The sequence below is a fragment of the Rutilus rutilus genome (assembly GCF_951802725.1).
Source record: "Rutilus rutilus genome assembly, chromosome: 1".
Lineage (NCBI taxonomy): Eukaryota > Metazoa > Chordata > Actinopteri > Cypriniformes > Leuciscidae > Rutilus > Rutilus rutilus.
In genome coordinates this window covers 1186223-1210865 of record NC_140209.1, presented here as the reverse complement: position 1 = coordinate 1210865, position 24643 = coordinate 1186223, and the positions used below count along the sequence as shown (strand labels likewise).

The following is a 24643-nucleotide window of genomic DNA, read 5'->3' as shown; positions in this document are numbered from 1 at the left end:
GTAGGTATCGTGCAGGTAAGGAGTCAGGTAAGTGCATGCAGGTGAGGGCCAGAGAGGATGATGGGAAATGTGGTGACTAGCTGGTGACCGTGACAAAGTGCACCATAAGTTTGGGTTTGGAATGGCAAAACGATGCAATGACTGAAGACGGATGAAGGAAGCAGATGACTGACCACTAAAAACATTTAACAAAAACTACAAAACTACAAAATATGGGCTAACTTTACATCTAAAAGAGTGAAGTGAACTTTTGAACAAAAGAAATGGACTGGGGCGTACTCGTCCAGCCACTCGAGATCTAACCCCTCCCCACGGCACGGTTTACGACTCACCCCACAGTCAAATACTCCTGATCAACGGGGATGTTCTGCAGAGCCTTAAATAAAACCACTTCCTGGTCTTCTCCGTTAACAACCATTTTCCAGCAGAATGTCTTTATATTGGCCGGAGGAATGATTGATGCGGCGGCCAGACGTGTCTGCTAGTGGGTGACAGCTGCAAGGGAAGGTGTGGGCATCAATGCACAGGCCTTTCTCCCCGGATTTACAAAGATACCCTGCCTCTTCCTTCAGATCCTCCATCATAGCTCTCCCCTCAGATGCCGTGATGATGACCTTGCCGTGGTAATCACAGACAGTGTCACCACTAAAAAAGTTTCTGGTCGCAACCGCTCCTGTAATTAGGAGAACATTACATTTCGAGTTACTGAATATACTTTGCATGTAGACAAACGTTTCAGGATTTAAGTCTAGCTCTTGGTGCAGTAGTTAATGGCTGTTAAAAGGTACAATTTACATTTTTGTATTTTCTTGCCTTGAAAATAACTGCAAGGTTTTCTTACCGAAACCTTTGGGAGGACCACAATCTGTAATAGCAAGACCTGTCCAGGCCGGCTCAGCCACACAGTGCTGCACATGAGGGTCGGTTTCAACCTTCTGCTCTTGACTACCTCCTCTGCTTTGGGGCAATGGGTCGTCCACCCCTCCTGACCAATCAGCCTTGCCACTTTTGCGGCTGAAGGCCTCCGCAGACTGAAGTAACCTGACAGACAGAATGACAAGACTTTACTCATGCAAGTCATTTGTCACAGTGAATCAATGTTGAATTAATGGGTGCCAATGCTGTATTGATGGATTTGGAGACCGAGAAGATAGTCTTTCCTTTGAGCATATTGTGAAAGCCGCCACTTATCACAGAACGCTCTGTCTCCAGAACAGCCAGATTCACTGCGCTGCCTCTTAGATGGAGGCACAAATGTTTAATGTCTTGTGATTTGAATCCGATTTTGATTCAATATCGATTAATTTCGTTAAAGGGTAACTAAACCCCTGGTCAGAGCCTGACTCCACCCACTGGCAATATTTGAAAAATGCTGGAAAAGTAGGCAGAGCCCAGTGGAGAGGGGGCGTGCATCTGAGACCTATCTCTCTGCAGGCAAGGGCGTGGTTAGCTGGTACCCTCTGCTATATGGGGAGGCTGCAGACCTGGAGCCGGTAGATATACGCCCCTAGCAGTTTTACGCCCCTGGCAGTTTTACGCCCCTGTTATTCCTGATGCGTCCAGTAGGGGGAGAAGGAAATACGGTGAAATAACACTATATGGGGAGGCTGCAGACCTATGACCTACTGTTGAATGTATTATTTATATTTATTTATAAACTGTTTTTATATACAGGAGACTTACTGATATATGTTGTTGTGAATTTATATTAAGTTACATTTAGGTATTAACCATATTTAGGCCATTAGACATACAGTACAGTGTAATCATATGGATCCTAAATTAAATATCTGCTGTACTATTCACAATTGGTCGTCATACAGCTACAAAACATGTCCTACATAGCATTTTATGAAGACAAACACAATTTAACCCTTTTCTAAAATTACAAGGGCCATTTAAAAGAAAGAGACAACATTGTTGTTCACAAAAAAAGTTATTTATTAACACCATGACTCCTGTAGATGACTCTCCTATGGCTTGCCACTCTTCTTTAATTGTTTTTTTATCCTCCTGTCAAAGTACTCCCGCTCACTGATATAAAAATAAATAAAAAAGCAAAAGTTAAATAGTGGTAGAAACAATGGTTATTTATAAATAATGGCAGGATGTCATGTTTCAAATTCTTTTCCTTTATATGATCCTTACAGTACCTTGCGTCAATGACAGGTCCTCGCAGGAATTTCTCCTCAGCCTCCAAGATGGACACATGTTCCACAACAGCGAGAGCACAGATGATGGACTACCAGAGAAAGAATTGAGATTTGTCACAGCCCAAATAAGCCAAGCATCATTTTGCATGTTTAGTTGTTTTTTTTTACAACAAAATCAAAAGTGCCTTTTCTATATTAAGCACAAAACTATTATTTAAAAAAAATGTGAATCTGACACCATGCAGAGCACAACTAACACACAAGACCTACCTCTGGAAAAAGGACATCCATAATGAATCTGATCTGGTCACTGTGGGTGTGTGTGGGTGTGCTGGCCAGAATTGAAGTCAGATGAGTGTAGATAACATCAATTTGCTCCTGATCTTCAATGAATAACGGTACAGGCACTTTCTTGATGGAACACTTGGAAAAAGTGTCAAGCCACTTTGATTTTTTTTGTCCATTGATGATGGACTGTGCAGAGAAAATTGAAAATGGCATTAAAAACATTTCCATGTATGTGTAAGTTGTTTATTTACTAGACAAGCTATTGGTTTAGAATGCAGTAAAAAAAATGCATTCTTGATGCATGTACCTGAATGTGGTTATCGGTTCCTCTTGCCACAATGAAGTCCACCAGAGCTTGGTTGGACAACATTCGGTTCCTCTTGGCAACAACATGTTGTGGCAAGTCATGTGTCAGTCCTGGAAAACACCTGTAAAGAGGTCGTAATGTCCCTTCAGTCAGGCATCTTGCCTCCTCGGTCCAGTGGGCGAACCTTTTCCCATGCCTTTTAAAAAGAAAGAAAAAATCTACTTTGTTGGCCCCCAATAGGACAACTCTTGTTATGGACAATAAAAAGACTGCATTGATCATTTTATGTATAATTAATAATTACATAAAAGTAATGTATAATGTATAAATTTAGTGACCTGTAATGCCTCATTTTGGTCAATTATTTCTACTGACAAGGAAGGAACAAAGAATGAAACACCAAACTGAGATGTAAAGAAAATAATACACATACCCCTCTGTCTCAAACCGCTCAATTAGACGTAGACACCACCACTCCCTGATTTCAGGCATGTCAAGCTAACAGAAATTGTAATGTCACAGGATTAGTATTTCATTAGTATTGTTAGAATTCAATGACCAGCAATAAAGTACAACTTTATAGCAACCTTCTAAGGAAGAAAATAGAAAAGCTCACCGAAGTGAAATTGAATGGAGTGTTCAGCACAGTGTAAAGGGCATACTGAAAAAGAGTAAAGATTAATTTCCAGAAAAAAAAGAAAGAAAAAAAATAGCTTTAGTAGCCTGTTTTAATAGCTTACCATGAGCATGAAAACTCCACAATCAATGCTGTTGGTCTGTTGAGGAAAGACCTTTAGGATACAAATATATTAGAATGTGAAATAAAAACATACACAGAGCTGAAAATATGAACAGTGGTATTGTAGTTGTGTGTCACCCCAATATCCAATCCTGTGACTTCTGTCCACTGTCCAGGGTCAAGACGATGTGCAATACTCCTAAGATTTGGATAAAAGACAAATTAACAAAGAGCCATGAGGAGTCCTATGTTACAAAGCCTATGTAACAGCATATCATTTGGCAATAAATTAAACCAGCATTTTTACTCCTCTGCTCACTCCCATTTGAGTCTATTTCCTCCCACAGAACATGGACGTCCTCATCCACAAAGAGGCCTGATTTTGCTTTGCTGGTTTAATCTATTAAGATAGATGTTTCTATCTAGAACAATGTAACCACATGTCTACATTACATGCCATAAGAACGTGGCAACTGTAAATTAATATGATAACACATACTCTCGTAGCTAAAAAAATAAAAATAAAAAAGACAACTGGAACAATGCAACCGCATATCTACATTACATGCCATAGGAACGTGGCAGTTATATCTTAGCTGTGGACCTAAAGATGTCTCTGTACAGGTCATCTCCTAAACCAGACTCATGATTACTACACAGGGAGTCTAGTAGGAGGATCTCTCTTAAGAGTGGCTTCAGTACCTATAGGGATGCATAATCATGGTTGTAGCTAGGGAGTACAGAGAGTGTTATGACAATCCATTTCACATTTTAATTACCTTTGCTTTATGATATAGAGGGTAAAAACACCCCTCCGTAAAACCAACATAAAATAATAATGAGTCAATAATAAGTAGTCAAAAGCTGTATAAAACGTGATACAGTATGCAAGTGTTTTTGAGCTACACCATAACTTGTAAAATCTTACACATAACAGATAATGTTCTGGGCCGGCAGCTTTTGTCCATAGAGGGAACACAAGTGCATCCTTCATGTCAGCATCATCCTATAAAACACAATCAACAAATATGAAAAATTATTTTACTTCCGACTTACGTTAGATGTCAAATAGTATGATTTATGCATTCAATACTCACTGGAAAGTAGGCTAAGGGATCTACACTGTCTTTCCATGTAGTAACGACATACATATCAGCAGCATATATGCCTTTGCCCTGTGAGAGCAAATGGAAATATTAAGAAGACTACCACTTGCCATTCATATTTGAAATAAAAGAATAAAAAAAAAAAGTATAAACTAAGCTTAATAGCTTATACAAATCATGTGAAAAAGATATATACATGCGCTCGAGCATCTTCATAAATGAGTTTCATGCAGGCATTTCCAATCTGCAAGAAATAATCTAAATAGTTAGCACATACACAAAAGTCTAAGTTCTTTCTACAAAGAAAACAAAGAGCATACATTGTGCTCACAGCTGTACTTTTTTGGTCCATGAAAAATATCTACATGAAAATGTTACTACTTACATCAGACTCCATTTCCCTTCTCAAACCCAGTGTCCAAAAATCTTCTCTTAAGAGGCATATCACTCCCTCCTTCACAATGACCTCATCGGCCAGCCGCCCCGTGTCCAGGATGTATCTGAGCTGCAAAGGACAAAAGAAAGACTAAATGCTTCATATTTTGTTTAAATAGGCAACTTGTCTTTATAAAATGGATATTTTAGTTAACACAAATTGTGGATGTTACAATACAGGCTACTGTGGACAGTATGTTTTAGCATTGATAGTGAAGATATGAACAACTACCAATTTGTCTTGTAGAAGATTATGAGGCTTCATCCAAGGTTGAGCTGAATACTCGTCTGCATCCTCCACAATCATATCCTCATCCACTTCCTCCATGTTCACATCTGCAGACGTTTCTATGGGAATAAAACAAAACAATCTCGGTCATGAATAATGAACTGCAATGGAAAATTACTGTAAGTTTGTGCAATTACTTTATCCATACCCATGCCTGTAGCAGGGGCATCAAAGTCTGGTAAATCCACTGTTGCCTCTGAGCCACTAAGGTCTGTAAGGCGTGCAAAATTAGATTATTAGTTAATGACACAGAATACAAATGCAATACAATAATTACAACAATGAAATGACAGATGTAGACGTCAATAAAATCAAGTACAGTGTATATCAGATGTTGATATAAAAGGGTTAATTGATGAGTTTGATATTAAAAGATGATATAATATTGGACCACATGCAAATAAGGAAACATTACATTGTACTTCGCAATGCATAGCAATAACAGACTAAACAAGTGCCATAAAGTGGCTTGATCCTCTACTGTGTTACTTACTGGTCACTTGGCGAACGTCTGTTGCACCAGATTGAGTAGAGGACTCTGAAACAGCTTAATTGGATAACACAAAATATTGGTACATGATAACATCTGTACAAGTAATATTTAGAACCAATTCTAAAGTCATATTGCAGTAATTAAAACATTACCAAGAACAGCCTGGTGGTTGATGTTCAGCACCACTTCTGTCCCAAATACTTTTTTTAAGGCCTCTAGTCTTCTCAAATTCTTCTGACTTTTGTGGTGGTGGATGATACTTCTCATGAGGAAGACGTGGGTTGATGGAAGGGTCATATTTAGAAAGTAGTTATTTTTCTTTAATTTGCTAAAGAACTGCTCCGCAACTTGGCTATTCACTTTACCAGCCAGTTGGGCTACAAGACCAATCTTGCGGAGAGCATCCCGTTCGTCTTTTGAATTGTCTTCATGAAATTTGTCATTAAGGACATAGTGCTCTGCTGAGCCTGTAATTGGGTGGCCATGGCTGTCTGGGACTTGTTTTTTTATACTAAGCCATGGCAAGGAGATCTTCAGTTTTCCTTCCTTTGCCATCTTTATGTTCCCATCTGTTGGGTCAGCTAGACGACCTTCGTGTGGCGTGAAGATTAACGTCTCAGGATAGCGAAGATTGGTGTGTGTGGCCAGTCCCCGTGCGAAATCATAAATGACTACATTGGGTATGTGTTTCCATGAGAGGAGGACATCTGCAAAGTCTCTCGGACTCTCTGCTCGCAAACAGCATTTGATGCTATAGACAATTCCACAAGGGCACATGACCACAGCCCATCCTCCTAGGAAAAAAACATCTACGTTAGGCAGCAGTAATAAAAGTATAAGGCCCACAAAGGTAAAGTGACAGTCACAAACATACCAAAACACAAGCATTTGTTTCTTACCAGAGGCACCCCAAATCTTTTCAAATATTTTGTCATACGTCTGTCTACATTTCATCTCAGATGAAAGCCTCTCTAGGAGGTCACTTTTTGAGCCAATGGAATCAACACCACATTCCTTGCACAGTTTCCTTATCACCGATACCTAAAAAACAAATCAAAATACAGTTGCAACAAAAACACTTACAGTACATGCTACTTAGCCAAAGAAACACTTCACACTAGTCGCAGAAATTAGAAATTAAATCAATTTGACCTTTTTCTTATAAAGCTCATTTTTTAATCTATCTTCAGAGACAGTTATTTCACAAAGCTCAGCTTCTTTGGGTTGGTGGATTTTTTGGAACTCTGTGTTGAGGCATTGACTGGACTTGCGTGTATTTCTTCCAATCCATGGTGCCCAAAAGTGGTAATTGGGGTGGACAGTGAAGGGATTGTCGCTCTGTTCTTAAATAACAACAGAAAAAGCAAAATGTTCAAAAAAAGATTGTAAATAGCATACCAAATGTCAAGAAGAGGCACATAAAAGCAAGATAATTACTTTTTACAAAGCCACGACCAATCATTTGCAGGGCCAGTTTATCCCAGAAATCATCCATATCCATGTGTCCATTGAAATCCTTTGGTGGTGGTTTGATGTCACTCACTAACAACATACAGAAGGAAAAATATTAATAAGACGACCTGTATAATAGAGAAAATTAGGTATAAGCCTCCTGTGGCTAAATATGCACAAGCAGTGTCAAATCACCCAGATTGTATTATTTGCTCAAAGCACAGAATTTCAATTTGGTCTATGCCAACACACTTACATGACATGTTGAATGCTCCTTTTCTGTGGAGATCCATAATGACAATGGGTGGATGATCCCCACATGTCACACAAGAGTATTCATACTCGTGACCTGTGAGTGCCTCAAAATGGAGATAGGCATGGAGCACTGTTTTGGCTGGAGGAAACTGTTCCCCTATAGTGACCTCCAGACACTGAACCACTCTCCCGACAGCAGTGTGGGCCTATGATTTCAGATAACACAAACAATAATTGCAATCCACTTCTTGAAAAACCTTGCAAAGCATTACTTTTACTAGAGGTAATGGTAAATTATTTAAGATAGCCTAACCTGTAGCATGTTTCGAAGATGTATGCATAAAGGGAGGTCAAGAATGACACTGTCATTAAAATTATGCAGGCCATCTTTCCACTCTTGATACCTGTAGTGGATTCCACATTGGTGGCAACATTTTGAGTAGGTGGCAACATCTGAAAAATACCATGTTAGAAAATTAAGCCATACTACAATACCATTTAGGACATATTTAGAACTGATGTCAGTATGTATTTTATAGATCCTATTGGCACCAAAATTACTTACCATGGATAATTCTTGTATTTGTAAGAATTTTGGCCTTTGATGTGATGAGCAGAGGGTCTGATAAAGGTACATTTCCAGCACATCTGTGGCAGAACATCTCATCAGGAATGAGGCTGGTTGGGTATGTGCTTGAAAAGGAAGGCAGACGCAGGTGCTCAGGAAGAGCTGCAGGGATGGTCTTGTTGTTCATGACATACTGAATCATAGATTCCAGCTCTTTTGTCGGGGGGTACACTAGGCCTGCGTCATCTACACTTTCATGAACTGGACTGGTCTGATCTGTGCTTTGGACGGTCCTGAAAAGCTGATGCTCAGTCTGGAACAGGTGCCATTTTGCAATGTATTTATGGAGGCAGGATCTTCTTGACCTGGCACAAGGACAATGCCAGGAGTTCTGCTTTACATCATATGTGACCATTATTCTTCCAAGTTGGGCATAATATGATGCATGTGGCTCATACACTGAAATGCACCTCTTTAAAGATGGCATTGTCGCCTTTGTCGCTACAGACAAGGGTTTGTTGTCTTGGGTGGCCAAGCTTTGCCTTTGTAGGCAATCTCTCTTTCTTTCATTGCCAAACCATTTTAGCCTGACCATTTCTGTCAGGGTACTTTCAGAAAGAGAAGGATCATCAACAAAGGACCCACAATAGTCTAGTGACCTGAGGTGATGGCATTTGTAGTGGCTTAGTCCACTCCTCCTGGCTAAATCGATCTCCACTTGACAGGATGGCAACTCACATCTTACATTCTGCTCTGCTCCCCAGATTTTGTACACAACATGGATCGGAACACTCGAAGAAAGAAAATGTTTCTGGACTGCATAGACACCATTAGCTCGGTCTATGCAGTCAGAATAAAGGTGATGGCTTGCTGTAATGTCATCCCTAGATTTTGTGTGTTTCCTCTCCAGATGTTTTCTTAAATTTTTTTTTAGAATAGTAATGTGACAGTGAGGGCAATTTGCTTTAACAACTACGCTGTTTCGTAGTTGTGATTTTTTGAAGGACCTACTAGCAGTTAAGGGAGCCACATCAGGAATGGTCGTCGATGTACTGGCAGGCAGGGGAGCCACATCAGGAATGGTCGTCGATGTACTGGCAGGCAGGGGAGCCACCTCAGGAATGGTCGTCGATGTACTGGCAGGCAGGGGAGCCACATCAGGCATGGTCATCGATGTACTGCCAGGCAGGGGAGCCACATCAGGAATGGTCGTCGATGTACTGGCAGGCAGGGGAGCCACCTCAGGAATGGTCGTCGATGTACTGGCAGGCAGGGGAGCCACATCAGGAATGGTCGTCGATGTACTGGCAGGCAGGGGAGCCACCTCAGGAATGGTCGTCGATGTACTGGCAGGCAGGGGAGCCACCTCAGGCATGGTCATCGATGTACTGCCAGGCAGGGGAGCCACATCAGGAATGGTCGTCGATGTACTGGCAGGCAGGGGAGCCACATCAGGAATGGTCGTCGATGTACTGGCAGGCAGGGGAGCCACATCAGGAATGGTCGTCGATGTACTGGTAGGCAGGGGAGCCACCTCAGGAATGGTCGTCGATGTACTGGCAGGCAGGGGAGCCACATCAGGAATGGTCGTCGATGTACTGGTAGGCAGGGGAGCCACCTCAGGAATGGTCGTCGATGTACTGGCAGGCAGGGGAGCCACATCAGGAATGGTCGTCGATGTACTGGCAGGCAGGGGAGCCACATCAGGAATGGTCGTCGATGTACTGGCAGGCAGGGGAGCCACATCAGGAATGGTCGTCGATGTACTGGCAGGCAGGGGAGCCACATCAGGAATGGTCGTCGATGTACTGGCAGGCAGGGGAGCCACATCAGGAATGGTCGTCGATGTACTGGTAGGCAGGGGAGCCACCTCAGGAATGGTCGTCGATGTACTGGCAGGCAGGGGAGCCACATCAGGAATGGTCGTCGATGTACTGGTAGGCAGGGGAGCCACCTCAGGAATGGTCGTCGATGTACTGGCAGGCAGGGGAGCCACATCAGGAATGGTCGTCGATGTACTGGCAGGCAGGGGAGCCACCTCAGGAATGGTCGTCGATGTACTGGCAGGCAGGGGAGCCACATCAGGAATGGTCGTCGATGTACTGGCAGGCAGGGGAGCCACATCAGGAATGGTCGTCGATGTACTGGCAGGCAGGGGAGCCACATCAGGAATGGTCGTCGATGTACTGGCAGGCAGGGGAGCCACATCAGGAATGGTCGTCGATGTACTGGTAGGCAGGGGAGCCACCTCAGGAATGGTCGTCGATGTACTGGCAGGCAGGGGAGCCACCTCAGGCATGGTCATCGATGTACTGCCAGGCAGGGGAGCCACATCAGGAATGGTCGTCGATGTACTGGCAGGCAGGGGAGCCACATCAGGAATGGTCGTCGATGTACTGGCAGTCTTACAGACTTTCAAGTGGGCCACAAAGTTGTCACGTCGGAATTTTATTGAGGAACAATATACACAATGATAGTGTAATTGTGACACACAACCCAGACCACACCGGTGGATTGTATAATCTGAAAGAAAAAAGAAAAACAAAACAAAAATCACTCATTTTCTTGCATTCCTATTTCATGTGATCAGCTTAATGTTTCATTGACAATGTTGACATTCTTTTATTTGAGTAATACTAAAACATCAATCATGCATCCATTTAACATTAACATTCATTACAACATTTTTAGAAGAAAAAAAAATCCATCATAAATGATGCTACCTTCCTGGACGACTGCCCTAGAAAAGTGAAGCTGAAGATGAGTTTGTACTTTATTTTTCTTTGAGGGCTTGAAAAAATCAGAAGTACAGAAAGGACAGTGAAATAGGGAACAGCAGGAGGTGCATCTGTTAAGCGCAGGCAAGTTGCAACCTCTCTGTATAGATATTATTTCTTCCCCTGAAGAGAAAATACAATTTACATTTGAAGAGAGAAAAAACAGATGGGTGTTTTTTACTTTATTTTTACTTTACTTTTTTACTTTATACAAGTTTAGAGAGAGAGATTTTAATTTTCTTAAATAGCTAAAGCAAACACACACCTTTATGAGATGCAAGTTAAAAAGAACCAAAGACAGAGTATGATAAAACACATTAAGTGCACATACAGATCAGTAAGCTATTTTAAGAAAACTGTATATTAAGATATACATTAGATTAGAGAATTAGATCATCTAATTTATAAGAAACAACTCAAACCAAAATCTACATTCAAACCATATAGGACCAATGTGGGTTTTATCATGCATGACATATGTATGTAAAATATGTAAACATATGTAAAAAATCACACATTTCCAATATCCACTCTAATGTTGCTCCAGAAACCATGTGGAGTATGCTTAAATGCAAGGAGTAAACAGGGTCTTACCAGAAGAAGCCATGTCATGCAAGCTAAAGACAGACAACAAGATAAAAATAAAAATGTAATTAATTTTAAAAGTGAGTGAGAAAGGGTGGGTAAAGAGAAGACTAGGGGCAGCCTAACCTCTCTAGAAATAAATTATAGACCCATCTTTTGAATTGATATTGCATCAATCGTTCATAAATAATAAATGTTGCATCATTACAATACAATCAACAACAATAACTTTGGCAGATTATTTACATACCTCAATTCGTATCGCTTCGGCTGCTTTCATAGACAGTATAAGGCTGCTCTGATATATGACTAGGCTAATATACAGCCTCCCCCTACTGGACGCATCAGGAATAACAGGGGCGTAAAACTGCCAGGGGCGTAAAACTGCTAGGGGCGTATATCTACCGGCTCCAGGTCTGCAGCCTCCCCCTACTCACCCTCTGACATCAGAGTGTACCACAACTTCCAATAGGAAAATTCAACTGCAGTAGCCCCTGTTCAACCTGAAGAGGGCAGCACTCAGACGTTTTTACACCCTATTTAGTCAAATTAAAATACTTTAAACACAAATGTCAAAAAAATTACTTGAATCAATGAACAGCACTAATAAAGCCCCATTCATACAGATCATTCACTAAAAAAAGTTGGTTTAGGGTTTAGTTACTCTTTAAATATTAGGTACAGATACATGTACATTTTTCACAAGAAAAAAAAAATATCTCCCCTAATGCTGTAAATATAAAGCCCTGTCAGCTTTTATTATTATTAAAGATTAAAAATAACAACTCAAATGAAATATAATAGGGTTTTATTATAATGGTATAATATTTTAACGATATATGTAAAAAATATGTTAAAAATAAATAAATATGGAATATTGTCAAACCTACTGTATAAACCTATATCAAAACCTATATTAAAACATATATGTTTATATACTGTAGGTTATTTCCATGTGGGATGTATGAGGGATATACATTTCGGTAAGTTGTACTGTATCTTTCAACACACCTATTGTTCATTCGTGTTTATTTGCTATTAACTAGTAGTGAAGAGTAAGAGATGATCGGTTCAGGCGATACAGAGATCTGTCACGTCACATTTACAAGCGCCAAAACCGTATTTATTGTTGAATTTCGTGATAAAATGGACAGAATCTGAGAGATGAGAGTGTGTTTCATATCAATAGTAGCCTTGTCTGTCAGTGTCAGTCCTCTTTGCTTCATGATTTTCCTCTGCGTGAGAAACTGGATGTGTGTCGTGAGAGCGAGTGAAAAGTGTCGATTGCCTGATTCTCAGCATTGGCAGCCCTGCATGAAGTCAAATTAATTTCCATAACACACCACTGAGGATTTGTTCTGCATGATATTAGCATTGACCAGCAGGTGGCGCTGTGTGCATTCCAAACCTGGAGAAATCAACCACTTTTACACACATCAGGCTGGAAAGCTTTAAAGCTTCATGAAGCTTCATCTCACCATCACTACCTTCAGGTTCACTCAGCTCAACAGTTATACGCTATATTAGCAATAATGATTATTTTGGGAGACATGGATGAGCTTTGATTGGTGGTTCCCATCATGCACTGCAACATTAGGCTTTATGTTTATTTCAGCAGTGATGGTTGGTCGGTCAGATGAGAGGAAGTTAATAACCACAGGAGGAGCTGATGATGTTTAAAGGAGGAGCTGTAACTATATATAATGAAGAGAAAGAGCTGTAACTATATATAATGAAGAGGAAGACTGACAGAAACAGAAAATGGCTGATAAGTGTGATCTGTGTCTGCTGGGACTGATCATTCTCTCTTCACTTCTCACAGGTAAAGAAATCTGTATTTTCTCTAAAGACATTTAGTGGAATTAGTCTGGAAAGAGTTCATTTGAACATGCTCAGTTTATTCTTGCACACATTCACGTTGTGATCTCAGAGTTGTGTATTGATACACACAGATCATACTGTATTATTCCTGATACTGGACATAGTGTCACTCAAACATCTGATGATGAAGAATTATCTTCATATTAAGAGTGTGTCAGTGATTTGAACAGCTCTCTGATAAAGACTAATAGTTTATTCTGGAGAGTGTGTTGTTTGCTTTAAGTCAGGAAAAATACTATGATTTAAAACTTCTGCTTTTTATGCTGGTGTGTTTTATGTTTCATTTATTAATATCATAATGATCACTGAGATATACTGTGTTTCAGGAACCAGTGGAGTGGATCATGTGTTCATCAGTTCTGGTGAAAATGTCTCTCTGTCCTGTAATAAAGCTCTTTCTGACTGCAAATCAACTACATGGACCTACGATAACAGATTCAGTCTTTCAGCAGTTAAACTGATTACTGGAGGGATAAAGAATAAAGACACAGAGAGACATGAGAGACTGAGTCTGGAGTCTGACTGCTCTCTGAACATCAAGAACGTCACAGCAGAAGATTGTGGATCATACAGCTGCAGTCAATATGTGAATGGCAGAGAACAAGGACCTAGTGCTGATGTTCATCTGCATGTTCTTCATGGTAAGTTCATGATTATGTGGTCAATTTAAAAAGGGCAGATTCTCCCTTTAAACTCAGATGATGATTGAAGAGTCTGTGATTTGTGTCTTGTGTTCAGTTTCAGTGTCTCCATCACCATCTTCATCATCATCTTCATCATCATCATCTTCATCCTCACAGACTGAGATCAGTCCAGGCCGCTCTGTGACTCTCTCCTGTCAGTTGTATTCATATACTATATTCTTCTGTGATAATTGGGTCCGTTCTGCGGGACTTGAGCTGTTGTGGGTGAATCAGGCTGGTGTTGATCTGAAGACAGACTCCAGATATCAGATATTATCATCATCAGATCCAGATCAATATCGCTGTATCATCCTCACTCTGACTACAACACTCCTGAATGAAGATGACAACAGAGTGTGGAGATGTCAGGTTACTCGCAGAGATCAACTGGAGACCTCAGTCAGATACACTGTCAAGTATTCAGGTGAGAAAACACTCTTTTCTGACAGATTTGTCACAGAATATCTATGTATTGACGACATCTAAAACATACAACTTTTCATGTATGAACACATTCAAATGCACAAATATTGATGAATTAATATTTCAATATTATAAAAAATAATAAAACTGGTACTGCGTTAGATTAAACTGGAAAGGGTCATTGCACTTGCATATTGTGAGTTACTTGCTATTGTTAGTTTAACTGCTTCTGTTGTTCTCATTTGTAAGTCGCTTTGGATAAAAGCATCTGTAATGTATGTAAATGTAATGTAATAAATGAATCCTTGAGGTTTCAATCCTGAATTGATGGGATTATCCGGCTGATTTTATTGTGGCGGGATCAAACGGCTGAAGCGAGAGACTGATGATGTGTGACAGTGATCATGTGATCATGAAGTGTGTGTCAATGTTTCTGCAAACGTGTAAATGCTAGTGTGCTAGAGTCTCACTTAACATGAATATCTATGAATGAATAAAGCATTAAATAGATTTATCTTTGGTCAATGGCGATAGTCATTCTCCTCCTGACAGCTTGAGAGTGAAGTAAGAAGATAATAGATGACAGACTCGTGCACATATTCATCATTTCTGTGATGTGAAGCTCCAGTATTATGTGATGATGATGTTGTGTATATGTGGCATTATGTAATATTAAATAGTGACACCATAAAGTTTAGAATTTTTTTTGTGTGCAAATAACAGCCAAGATTTATTTTCATATATATGGATGTTATGGATATATTTGCCTACAGTGTTGAAAGTCATTCTCTTGCGCTTCATATGTAAACTGCTTTAAATATAATATTAATACAGTAATGGACAGACTCAGACTGTATAATCTCTCTCTGTTCTGTGTGATGGAGCTGATTTGAGGATTCTTGGATCTTGTTTGTTCATTCCTGTTTTTAGCATCTTTTTTCATTTTGAATGATTGCTATAATTGTCTTAATAAACCTCTGCAGTTGTGTTTAATAAGTCTCCTTTCCTGAGATGTTTGTTAGGAATATGTTAATTCCCCTTCATGAGCTGGTAATGTATCTGTAAGTCCACTGAAGCGAGTTGTAGTTGAGAAGCCGCTTCAATAACCGAGAGCTAGATATTGGGTCTTAAACACCTCACGACACCCTGAAGGACCCACTGAGAGGTCAGACTTGAAGCACTGTTCCTGAGATGCTCTTCTTGGTGGTTAACTGTAAGCAGCAGACAAGATCCAGCAAGAGGAGAACTGAGGATTCGGAGGCTCCTCTTGCCAGTCTCAGAGCTTCAATAACCGAGAGCAGGGCCGTCTCAGTTTAGTGGCGCTTCTGAAGCCAGACTGGTTGTTGTCCAGGAGGATGTTCTGTGTGAGAAATGTAGATAGTTGGTCGAAAACGACTCGTTCAAGTGTTTTAGCAAAGTGGTCCAGAAGTTCAGGGAGGCGGAAGTTAAATCAGTGGTGCTTGAGAAATACATCCCAGATCTTCCAGAGCATTTGTAGTGTTGATAAAGGAGTCTGGATCTGATATATTTCTCAAGGCTGGAGAGAATAAAGCAGAACGTTATAATCCATGTGTAGAAACTCCCTGAAGACAGTTAATATCTGCTTTACAGACGCTCATGTGCAAATGCAGGTTTATTTTACCAAGCTAATAATTACTTTACAATACTTTTAAAAACTGTTTTATAATTCAGGAAACTGCTAAAATAAGGAAGGGAGACTAACAGCAATGCTCTTGTGTGCAAAAGAATATCTTATAAACTGTGTTCAGAGCAGATGTGTGTTGAGATAGTGCGGTTCACAATACGCATGTAAAGCAGCACTTCACTGTGGCATCGTGTCTCTATACAGCAACTCTAGCAGGATTTAATCACTCAGTTGATCAGATAAACAGGAAGATAATAACCACAGGAGGAGCTGATGATGATTAAAGGAGGAGCTGTAACTATATGTGGCCTGGTATGTGAGTTAGTGACAACACCGGACACAGGATGAAAAATCTATACTTGAAACTGTGCAGCGTTAATTATGCAAAATTTGGGAAATTAGAGTAGAAAAGCTTGTGTGCAGTGATTGTAATCATTAAAGTTTGTTTCTCACATCAAAATGAGTCTTTCTACCTCTCTTGTTCTCAGTCACAACATTATACAAATCAAATACAAAAACTGGCTAACATAGACAACGGTAGCAGCCTCTCATTCTAGACAAATAATGATAACATTTATCAGCACAGCTTATGTTACATGAAAAATACAGGGAAATGAAATTATTTACAAAACAAAAACCGCATGACACACACACACACACACACACACACACACACACACACACACATCAAGAATCAGTGTATGAGTCTCAACAACAGCGACAATCAACAAAATATTCAGATAAACAAATCATCTTGGACCGTCACAAAACAAGCTACTAAACAAATCACAAGAACTACAGCAACAAATGAAAATCATTTGAGACATTGCATCTGCATAATTTATTCATGCCGCAATGCATGCTGGGAGTCTTTGATTGGTGGTTGCCATCAAATCATTCTCAGACATAATCATAATCTGTTTAAATTAAACATTGCCCTTACCTTTCAGATTAGGGATGTCTGATGTCGATTCAGGGTCCTCGGCGGAGCACACACACACACCCGCGCACAGACACACACACGCGCACACACACGGCGGAGCCTCGAACCAGATCAATCTGGAGTTCGAATGCACTGGCGTTCGCTAGCATTAATATTTCATTACTAAATTCATGAAATAATAATAGGGAAAATTACTCTGAGACTTGTTTAACAAGTTTTACGAATCACCACAACATGACTTTGTTTTATTAAAAAGATTCAGAATAATAAACACATGAGAGTCTTCACCCGAGTTGTGGACCCGAAAAAACCCTTACAAAAACGCTCGTTTTTGGGCTGTCATCTTAGTACAGTTAATTCCCTTATAAGGTAAAGCTTGGGACTTATCCGAGTCCCTTCACTAACATAAGCTTGTGAAAGCACATTTTCAGATTATCTACAGATCTTATCACCCTTATCTTATGCAACACACACACCAAAAGCTCTATATGGAAAGTTCCCCTGTTCCAGCCCCTTTGACCTCTCTTCGGCTTCACACCTTTTCTATCTGTGGAGCAAGTGATGCTCCAAGTCCTCTTCAGAAACACATGTGGTTTTAACACCCTTAAACATGTCATGTAGCGATAGCTACACACACACACTCTCTTCCTATGACCCTTAAAGGGATAGTTCACCCAAAAATGAAAATTCTGTCATCATTTACTCTCCCTCAAGTTGTTCCAAACCTGTATGACTTTCTTTCTTCTGCTGAACACAAAAGATGATATTTTGAAGAAAGTCGGTAACCAAACGGGTTAGTGCTTGTGAAAACTATGCGAGTTGGATTGAGTTTGTGTGTGTGTGTGAGTGTTTGCCACATTGAGAATGGATCACCCCTTCATTTGTGTGTATGTATGATATGCATTGTTTTGGAACTATTGATTTTTTTTGACAAATGTATATTTTTTTAAATGCTCTGAATTACAGTTTTTCCCATTCATTAGGGTTAGGGTCACACCATTTCTGTCCACGAAGGCGAGATTAAGGAGTTTTTTTCCCACCCACTTAACATTGTAGAATCAAGTCAATTTTTCTTGTGTGTGTTCAGGTGGCAAACTTAGGAAAAGTAGCCAAGTCTTGTACCGCTCAGATTAATTTTGCCCACATTTGTCCCTAATACGGTTTTAATTGGACATTTGAAATTTCAGTGAAACTTAAGGTGCGTGAAAACCCCGTACACGTCCATACACTCGAGATGCACAGAGATGATCAGATACAGGACATTTCTGATTACACACACTAGATGTGTTCAGAGATTTCCAGTATACCAGCAATTGCTGATGTTGTAATGTTTAAATCCTGGTAAGCATGAGGTCAAGAAAATTCTCAATTCTTAAAGATTTATTAAAATCCTAAAGCAATCCAACAGTGCCAGATGTTACATAATGGTCAGCATGTACAACACACTTCAACTCTTACTCTACACCTTTTATAGGTGACAACATGTGGACTACAGCGCCATCTCCTGACTAATACACAAACACTACATTCCCCCATTACTTAAAGGATAATTCCGGTATTCAGCACTTTGAGTCTCTTTTCTGGTTTGTTTTGGATGAACTAGAGTGGTGGACACAGAAATGTTGACGATGGGTCCTGTCTCGACTCTTTGACTCGTTTTGAATCGCCTTTGACCTCTTCAGAGCGGCTGTCTATGGGCATGCACGAACATGTCCTTAAAACAACCCTTAACGTTTGTTTTCAAAACTGTTCAACTCACCGATTGGTTAGTGGTGTTCGTTGATGATTAAAAACAAATATATCGGCACAATGTATGATTTCAATCCGTGTTATTTGCTATAGTGGAACTATTTTTTCAGATACCTCACAACCACGTATAAACTTCCGCTCGATATTTGAGTCTGAAGCGCAGTAATATCAACGAGCAATGAGTCCTCCAACAGAAATCAGTGGGATTTTACAAAATGCCAAATAAAACACGACAGAAACTGTATTTCGCTACGCTACTTGTTTTGGAACATCAACATCATTATATAAATATATAAATCATGAAGGTTGAAGATGGCGCCGGTGTGTGCGGCTTGCCGTCTACCCATTGCATTACTTGTTATGTTTTTATTGACTTTGCTGCTTCTACGTTGTCACTCGTTGATTGCTTATGATCGGCAACAACTTTTAGATATTTATCATGCCATGCCAAAGCTTCTCGGAACTTATAACTCCTCTCATGATTCAATGAGAACTTCTAATTAGGAGATACGGCCACTTCCAGTTAAGAATTAGAGTGTGAATATCTCATTACCCCCACATAACAGAGACATCAGAGTAGACTCGTTGGAAAGGTGAGAACCAAGGAGGTTTCCAAGGAGTCTACTCTGATGTCTCTGTTATGTGTGGGTCATGAGATATTGACACTCTAACTCTATATTCTATAATTCTAATTCAGCCATCTATCAATATCTCAATATTTTCAAACCACCCAAAACCACTCAAAACCAGGACCAGACCCCTCCAAAACCACTAAAACCTAACCCAAACCACCCAAAACCACTCAAAACCAGGACCAGACCCCTCCAAAACCACTAAAACCTAACCCAAACCACTCAAAACCAGGACCAGACCTCTCTAAAACCACTAAAACCTAACCCAAACCACCCAAACCACTCAAAACCAGGACCAGACCTCTCTAAAACCACTAAAACCTAACCCAAACCACCCAAAACCATTCAAAACCAGGACCAGACCCCCCCCCCCCAAAAAAACCACTAAAACCTAACCCAAACCACCCAAAACCACTCAAAACCAGGACCAGACCCCTCCAAAACCACTAAAACCTAACCCAAACCACCCAAACCACTCAAAACCAGGACCAGACCCCTCCAAAACCACTAAAACCTAACCCAAACCACTCAAAACCAGGACCAGACCCCTCTAAAACCACTAAAACCTAACCCAAACCACCCAAAACCAGGACCAGACCCCTCCAAAACCACTAAAACCTAACCCAAACCACCCAAAACCAGGACCAGACCCCTCCAAAACCACTAAAACCTAACCCAAACCACCCAAAACCAGGACCAGACCCCTCCAAAACCACTAAAACCTAACCCAAACCACCCAAAACTAGGACCAGACCCCTCCAAAACCACTAAAACCTAACCCAAACCACCCAAAACCAGGACCAGACCCCTCCAAAACCACTAAAACCTAACCCAAACCACCCAAAACTAGGACCAGACCCCTCCAAAACCACTAAAACCTAACCCAAACCACCCAAAACCAGGACCAGACCCCTCTAAAACCACTAAAACCTAACCCAAACCACCCAAAACCACTCAAAACCAGGACCAGGACCCCCCCCCAAAACCACTAAAACCTAACCCAAACCACCCAAAACCACTCAAAACCAGGACCAGACCCCTCCAAAACCACTAAAACCTAACCCAAACCACCCAAACCACTCAAAACCAGGACCAGACCCCTCCAAAACCACTAAAACCTAACCCAAACCACTCAAAACCAGGACCAGACCCCTCTAAAACCACTAAAACCTAACCAAAACCACCCAAAACCAGGACCAGACCCCTCCAAAACCACTAAAACCTAACCCAAACCACCCAAAACCAGGACCAGACCCCTCCAAAACCACTAAAACCTAACCCAAACCACCCAAAACCAGGACCAGACCCCTCCAAAACCACTAAAACCTAACCCAAACCACCCAAAACTAGGACCAGACCCCTCCAAAACCACTAAAACCTAAAATTTCAGGGTCCTACAACATTCCGTCTCCTTATGGATGTGACCCTTTTTTGTTTTTTTTAAACACTAAAACATGTATTAACCCACCTCTACTGTACTAAGCACACTCAACTGGACACGTTCCACTAATTTTCAAGTGATTTCAGTGGTTAATAAAAAATTAACATGAATTAAAAATATATAATGAAGTAAACTACTTATTATGATTTAATCAATGGAAAATCACAAATTATAATATTATAAAATAAAAGTAAATATTTCAGAAAATTCCAAATGTTATAAATGCATGAATGTTATATTTATATATATTTTATAATTATATGTTATTTTCATAAGTGTTTGAAACACGTATAATAAATAAATGTTGCATGCCCACTAGAGGGAGACACAACATAAGGATGGAAACTATGAATGGCATTAATCACATTGATCTAGTTCATTTTTAGAACTTATGGTGTACTGACAGAATTGTTTTATACAATTAGTGTACATAGAATCTGTGAAATGCTTATGGATTATTAAATGTTATAACATATATATATATGTTATATTTATAAGTATTTATACCATATATGGTGCACTTATTATAAATGTTGTAAACACTGATTTATTTTTTCACACAGGTAAAGGATTCACACAGGTAAAGTAATCAACAGGTTTATTTGCAGAAGTGTGTGATCGCAGCGATGGAAGCAGGAGAGTAACTGATGAATACAGTGTTCAGGATAGATGTCTGTTCTGAAATGGAGATCGAGGCAATGACTGAAGACGGATGAAGGAAGCAGATGACTGAAGACAAGTTGTTCAGGTAGGTATCGTGCAGGTAAGGAGTCAGGTAAGTGCATGCAGGTGAGGGCCAGAGAGGATGATGGGTAATGTAGTGAGGAGGTGGTGACTAGCTGGTGACTGTGACAAAGTGCACCATAAGTGAGTAAAAACCCTCACCATTTATCCGGGCTTGGGACCGGCACTGATATCGCACTACTTTCACATTTCACCATGTCAGCGGCTGGGATAAAAAAAAATATTTTTGGGGGATTTTTATTTTTATTTTTATGAACAAGAGCCAATCATATTATCAATATATAAAAGTTTGGTAGTAAATTAAATATAAATAAATAAAATGTAAAATTAAAATGTAACTTTAAAAATAAATATTTTTGTAAAAATGAAACATAAATACACATACTACTACTAAAATCATTTAAAAAAAATACAAAACTACAAAATATGGGCTAACTTTACATCTAAAAGAGTGAAGTGAACTTTTGAACAAAAGAAATGGACTGGGGCGTACTCGTCCAGCCACTCGAGATCTGACCCCTCCCCACGGCACGATTTACGACTCACCCCACAGTCAAATACTCCTGATCAACAATCTAAGATTGTGTACAGATCCAAAGGACTTGAACAAAGCAATCCAGCGAGTGCATTATAGACTTCCAACAAAATCAGATATAACTAGTTCAGTGAGTGGAGCATGTTACTTTTCTAAATCGGATCCTCATCCGGGTTTATCAGATAGTGCTAGACGAGGAAAGGGCAAAGCTATGCACCTTTAACACGCCATCTGGAAGGCATTGTTTCCTAAGGTTAGCGTTTGGCATCAGCTCAGCCCCAGAAGTATTCCCCAGAACCGTGCAGCAGCTTTCCGACGGAGTCGAAGGAGTAGGAGTTGATGATGTAGTAGTATGGGGCCGCACTAAGGAAGAGCACGATGCAAGACTTCGCAGGGTCCTAAATCAAGCACAAAGAACAGGGTTAAACTGAATAAAAAGAAGTGTCAGTTTGGTGTAAGAGAAATCACATACCTGGGAGAGAGACTGTCTGAAGAAGGGGTACAGCCGGACAGAGAAAAAATCCAGGCAATTGAGGAAATGCCGGAACCAAGAGACAAGAAAGACCTGCAGAGAGCCTTAGGGTTAGTAAACTACCTGGGGAAATTTGTGCCAAATCTGTCAGCAAACACAAGGTCATTAAGAAGCCTGTTGAAATCAAACACTGAGTGGCAGTGGGAAAGGGAGCATGTTGAAGAGTGGTTGTGGTTGAAGAGCAGTTTGACTAAAGAACCGGTTCTAAAATTCTACCACCAGGATAAGCCACTAAAAGTCTCTACAGATGCATCGAAATCGGGTTTAGGAGCCGTTTTACTCCAGCAACATGACACCGAGTGGTATCCAGTCGCATATGCATCCCGCACTATGACATCTGCGGGAAGAAAGTATGTGCTAATAGAAAAAGAGACTCTAGGTGCAGTGTTTGGCTGTGAGAGATTCCATGAGTATGTTTACGGAAGACCAGTCATCCTAGAGACAGATCATAAGCCTCTCATAGCAATATCAAAGAAACCCCTGGGAGAAGTGCCACCGCGCATACAAAGACCAATGCTTCATCTACAGAAGTATGATCTGGCATCTGAATTTAAACCTGGCAAGCACTTAATAGTGGCAGACACCCTGAGCAGGGCTAGCTTGAGTAATAACACAAGCACTACGGAAGAAGATGTGCAGATTCACGTGGACTCTATCAAAGCACAGATGCCAGTGTCAACTGCAAAGTGGGCTGATATAGCCAATGAAACAATGAAAGATGAACATTTGAGGAGAGTGATAGAAATAATTCACATGCCGGGGGAAGGAGTGTTGGATAACCCATACCAACACTTTAAAGATGAACTGTCGGTGCTAGATGGAGTTCTGCTAAAAGGAACACACATTGTCGTGCCTATGTCCATGAGAAAGCAGATGTTAAAACTTGTGCATGAGGGACACTTGGGAATGGAGAAATGTAAGAGGTGGGCAAGAGAGGTACTGTATTGGCCGGGCATGCATAGAGACATAGTGACATTAGTGCAGCAATGTGAAGTATGCCAACGGCACAGATATCAGCAAACCAAAAGAGCCCATGAAATCACACGACAAACCAGTGGAACCATGGAGAACGGTTGAGATGGATTTATTTCAACTGAAAGACAAAGACTACTAGTTGCTTATGGACTATCATTCCAATTACCCAGAATTTGTGAGGCTGTCAAACACAACAGCAGAGCAAGTGGTTGTGCAAACAAAAGCCATATTTGCACGTCACAGTATTCCAATAACTGTAATAATGGACCACAATTCAAAAGTCAGAGCTTTAAGGACTTTGCAAGAAATGATGGCTTTCCAATGGCTTAGCGGAGAAAGGAGTGCAGATCATGAAACCCCTGCTAGAAAAAGCCGCTGAGACAGGTGAAGATCTACACCTGGCTGTTCTTAACTACAGAGCATTGGAGAATGGCCTTTCACCAGCGGAAATGCTCATGAATTGGAAACAGCAGACAAAGCTTCCATTGCTGCTGTCAATCAGACATCGTGGGAGGGGCGTCGATTTTGTGACGTCACAATATCGAACAGCTTGATTTGAGACAGGAGGAAACATATAAGAAGATTAAAAAAAAAAAACACTGGATGGATTTTGATCATTTTATGATGGTTTTGTGTACAGGCACTTCACCCACACTTCACCCACTCTACATATTAGAGCACACTAGTAAATAAACAGCATGCATTTGAAAGCATATGTCCTGTGAAGCAAATGGTACAGACGTGTGATTGAGGCTCAAACGACTCCGTCTCTCCCGACAGAACCATCCTGTGCCTGGAGTGTCCCAGCAGTCCTCGATCCGCATATTGATGAAACCCCTGCACTAGATAGGCATTAGCATACTGTGATGATGAAGGCCATTGTGCCACGTTTAATTCACATGTAAACCTTTAAAAGGCTTTTTGAAGTACTAGGGCAGTAAAGAGTCCTGCCCATATTTGCTCAGCCCTACACTTCCATCCTACTTAATGCAACTGTAATAGTAGGGATGCTC

The 24643-nt window shown here is 40.5% G+C and overlaps 1 protein-coding gene and 1 long non-coding RNA gene across 2 annotated transcripts in view; one reads left to right on the top strand and one right to left on the bottom strand.

Annotated features, from left to right (window-relative positions):
* Positions 1-586: 586 nt before the first annotated feature.
* LOC311305566 lies at positions 587-1250 on the bottom strand. The gene is made up of 3 exons (XR_014630028.1): positions 1144-1250; positions 842-1041; positions 587-673 (listed from the first exon to the last, which is right to left on the bottom strand). It is a non-coding gene; the product is annotated as an uncharacterized lncRNA (long non-coding RNA).
* An 11813-nt stretch (positions 1251-13063) lies between these two features.
* LOC311301520 (uncharacterized protein) overlaps positions 13064-24643 on the top strand; it is a 402121-nt gene continuing 390541 nt past the window's right edge. The window contains exons 1-3 of the mRNA XM_084426715.1: positions 13064-13269; positions 13655-13969; positions 14067-14435. Coding sequence (XP_084282841.1) covers positions 13209-13269; positions 13655-13969; positions 14067-14435 — 745 coding nt within the window. The 5' untranslated portion in view covers positions 13064-13208. The remainder of the gene's footprint in view (positions 13270-13654; positions 13970-14066; positions 14436-24643) is intronic.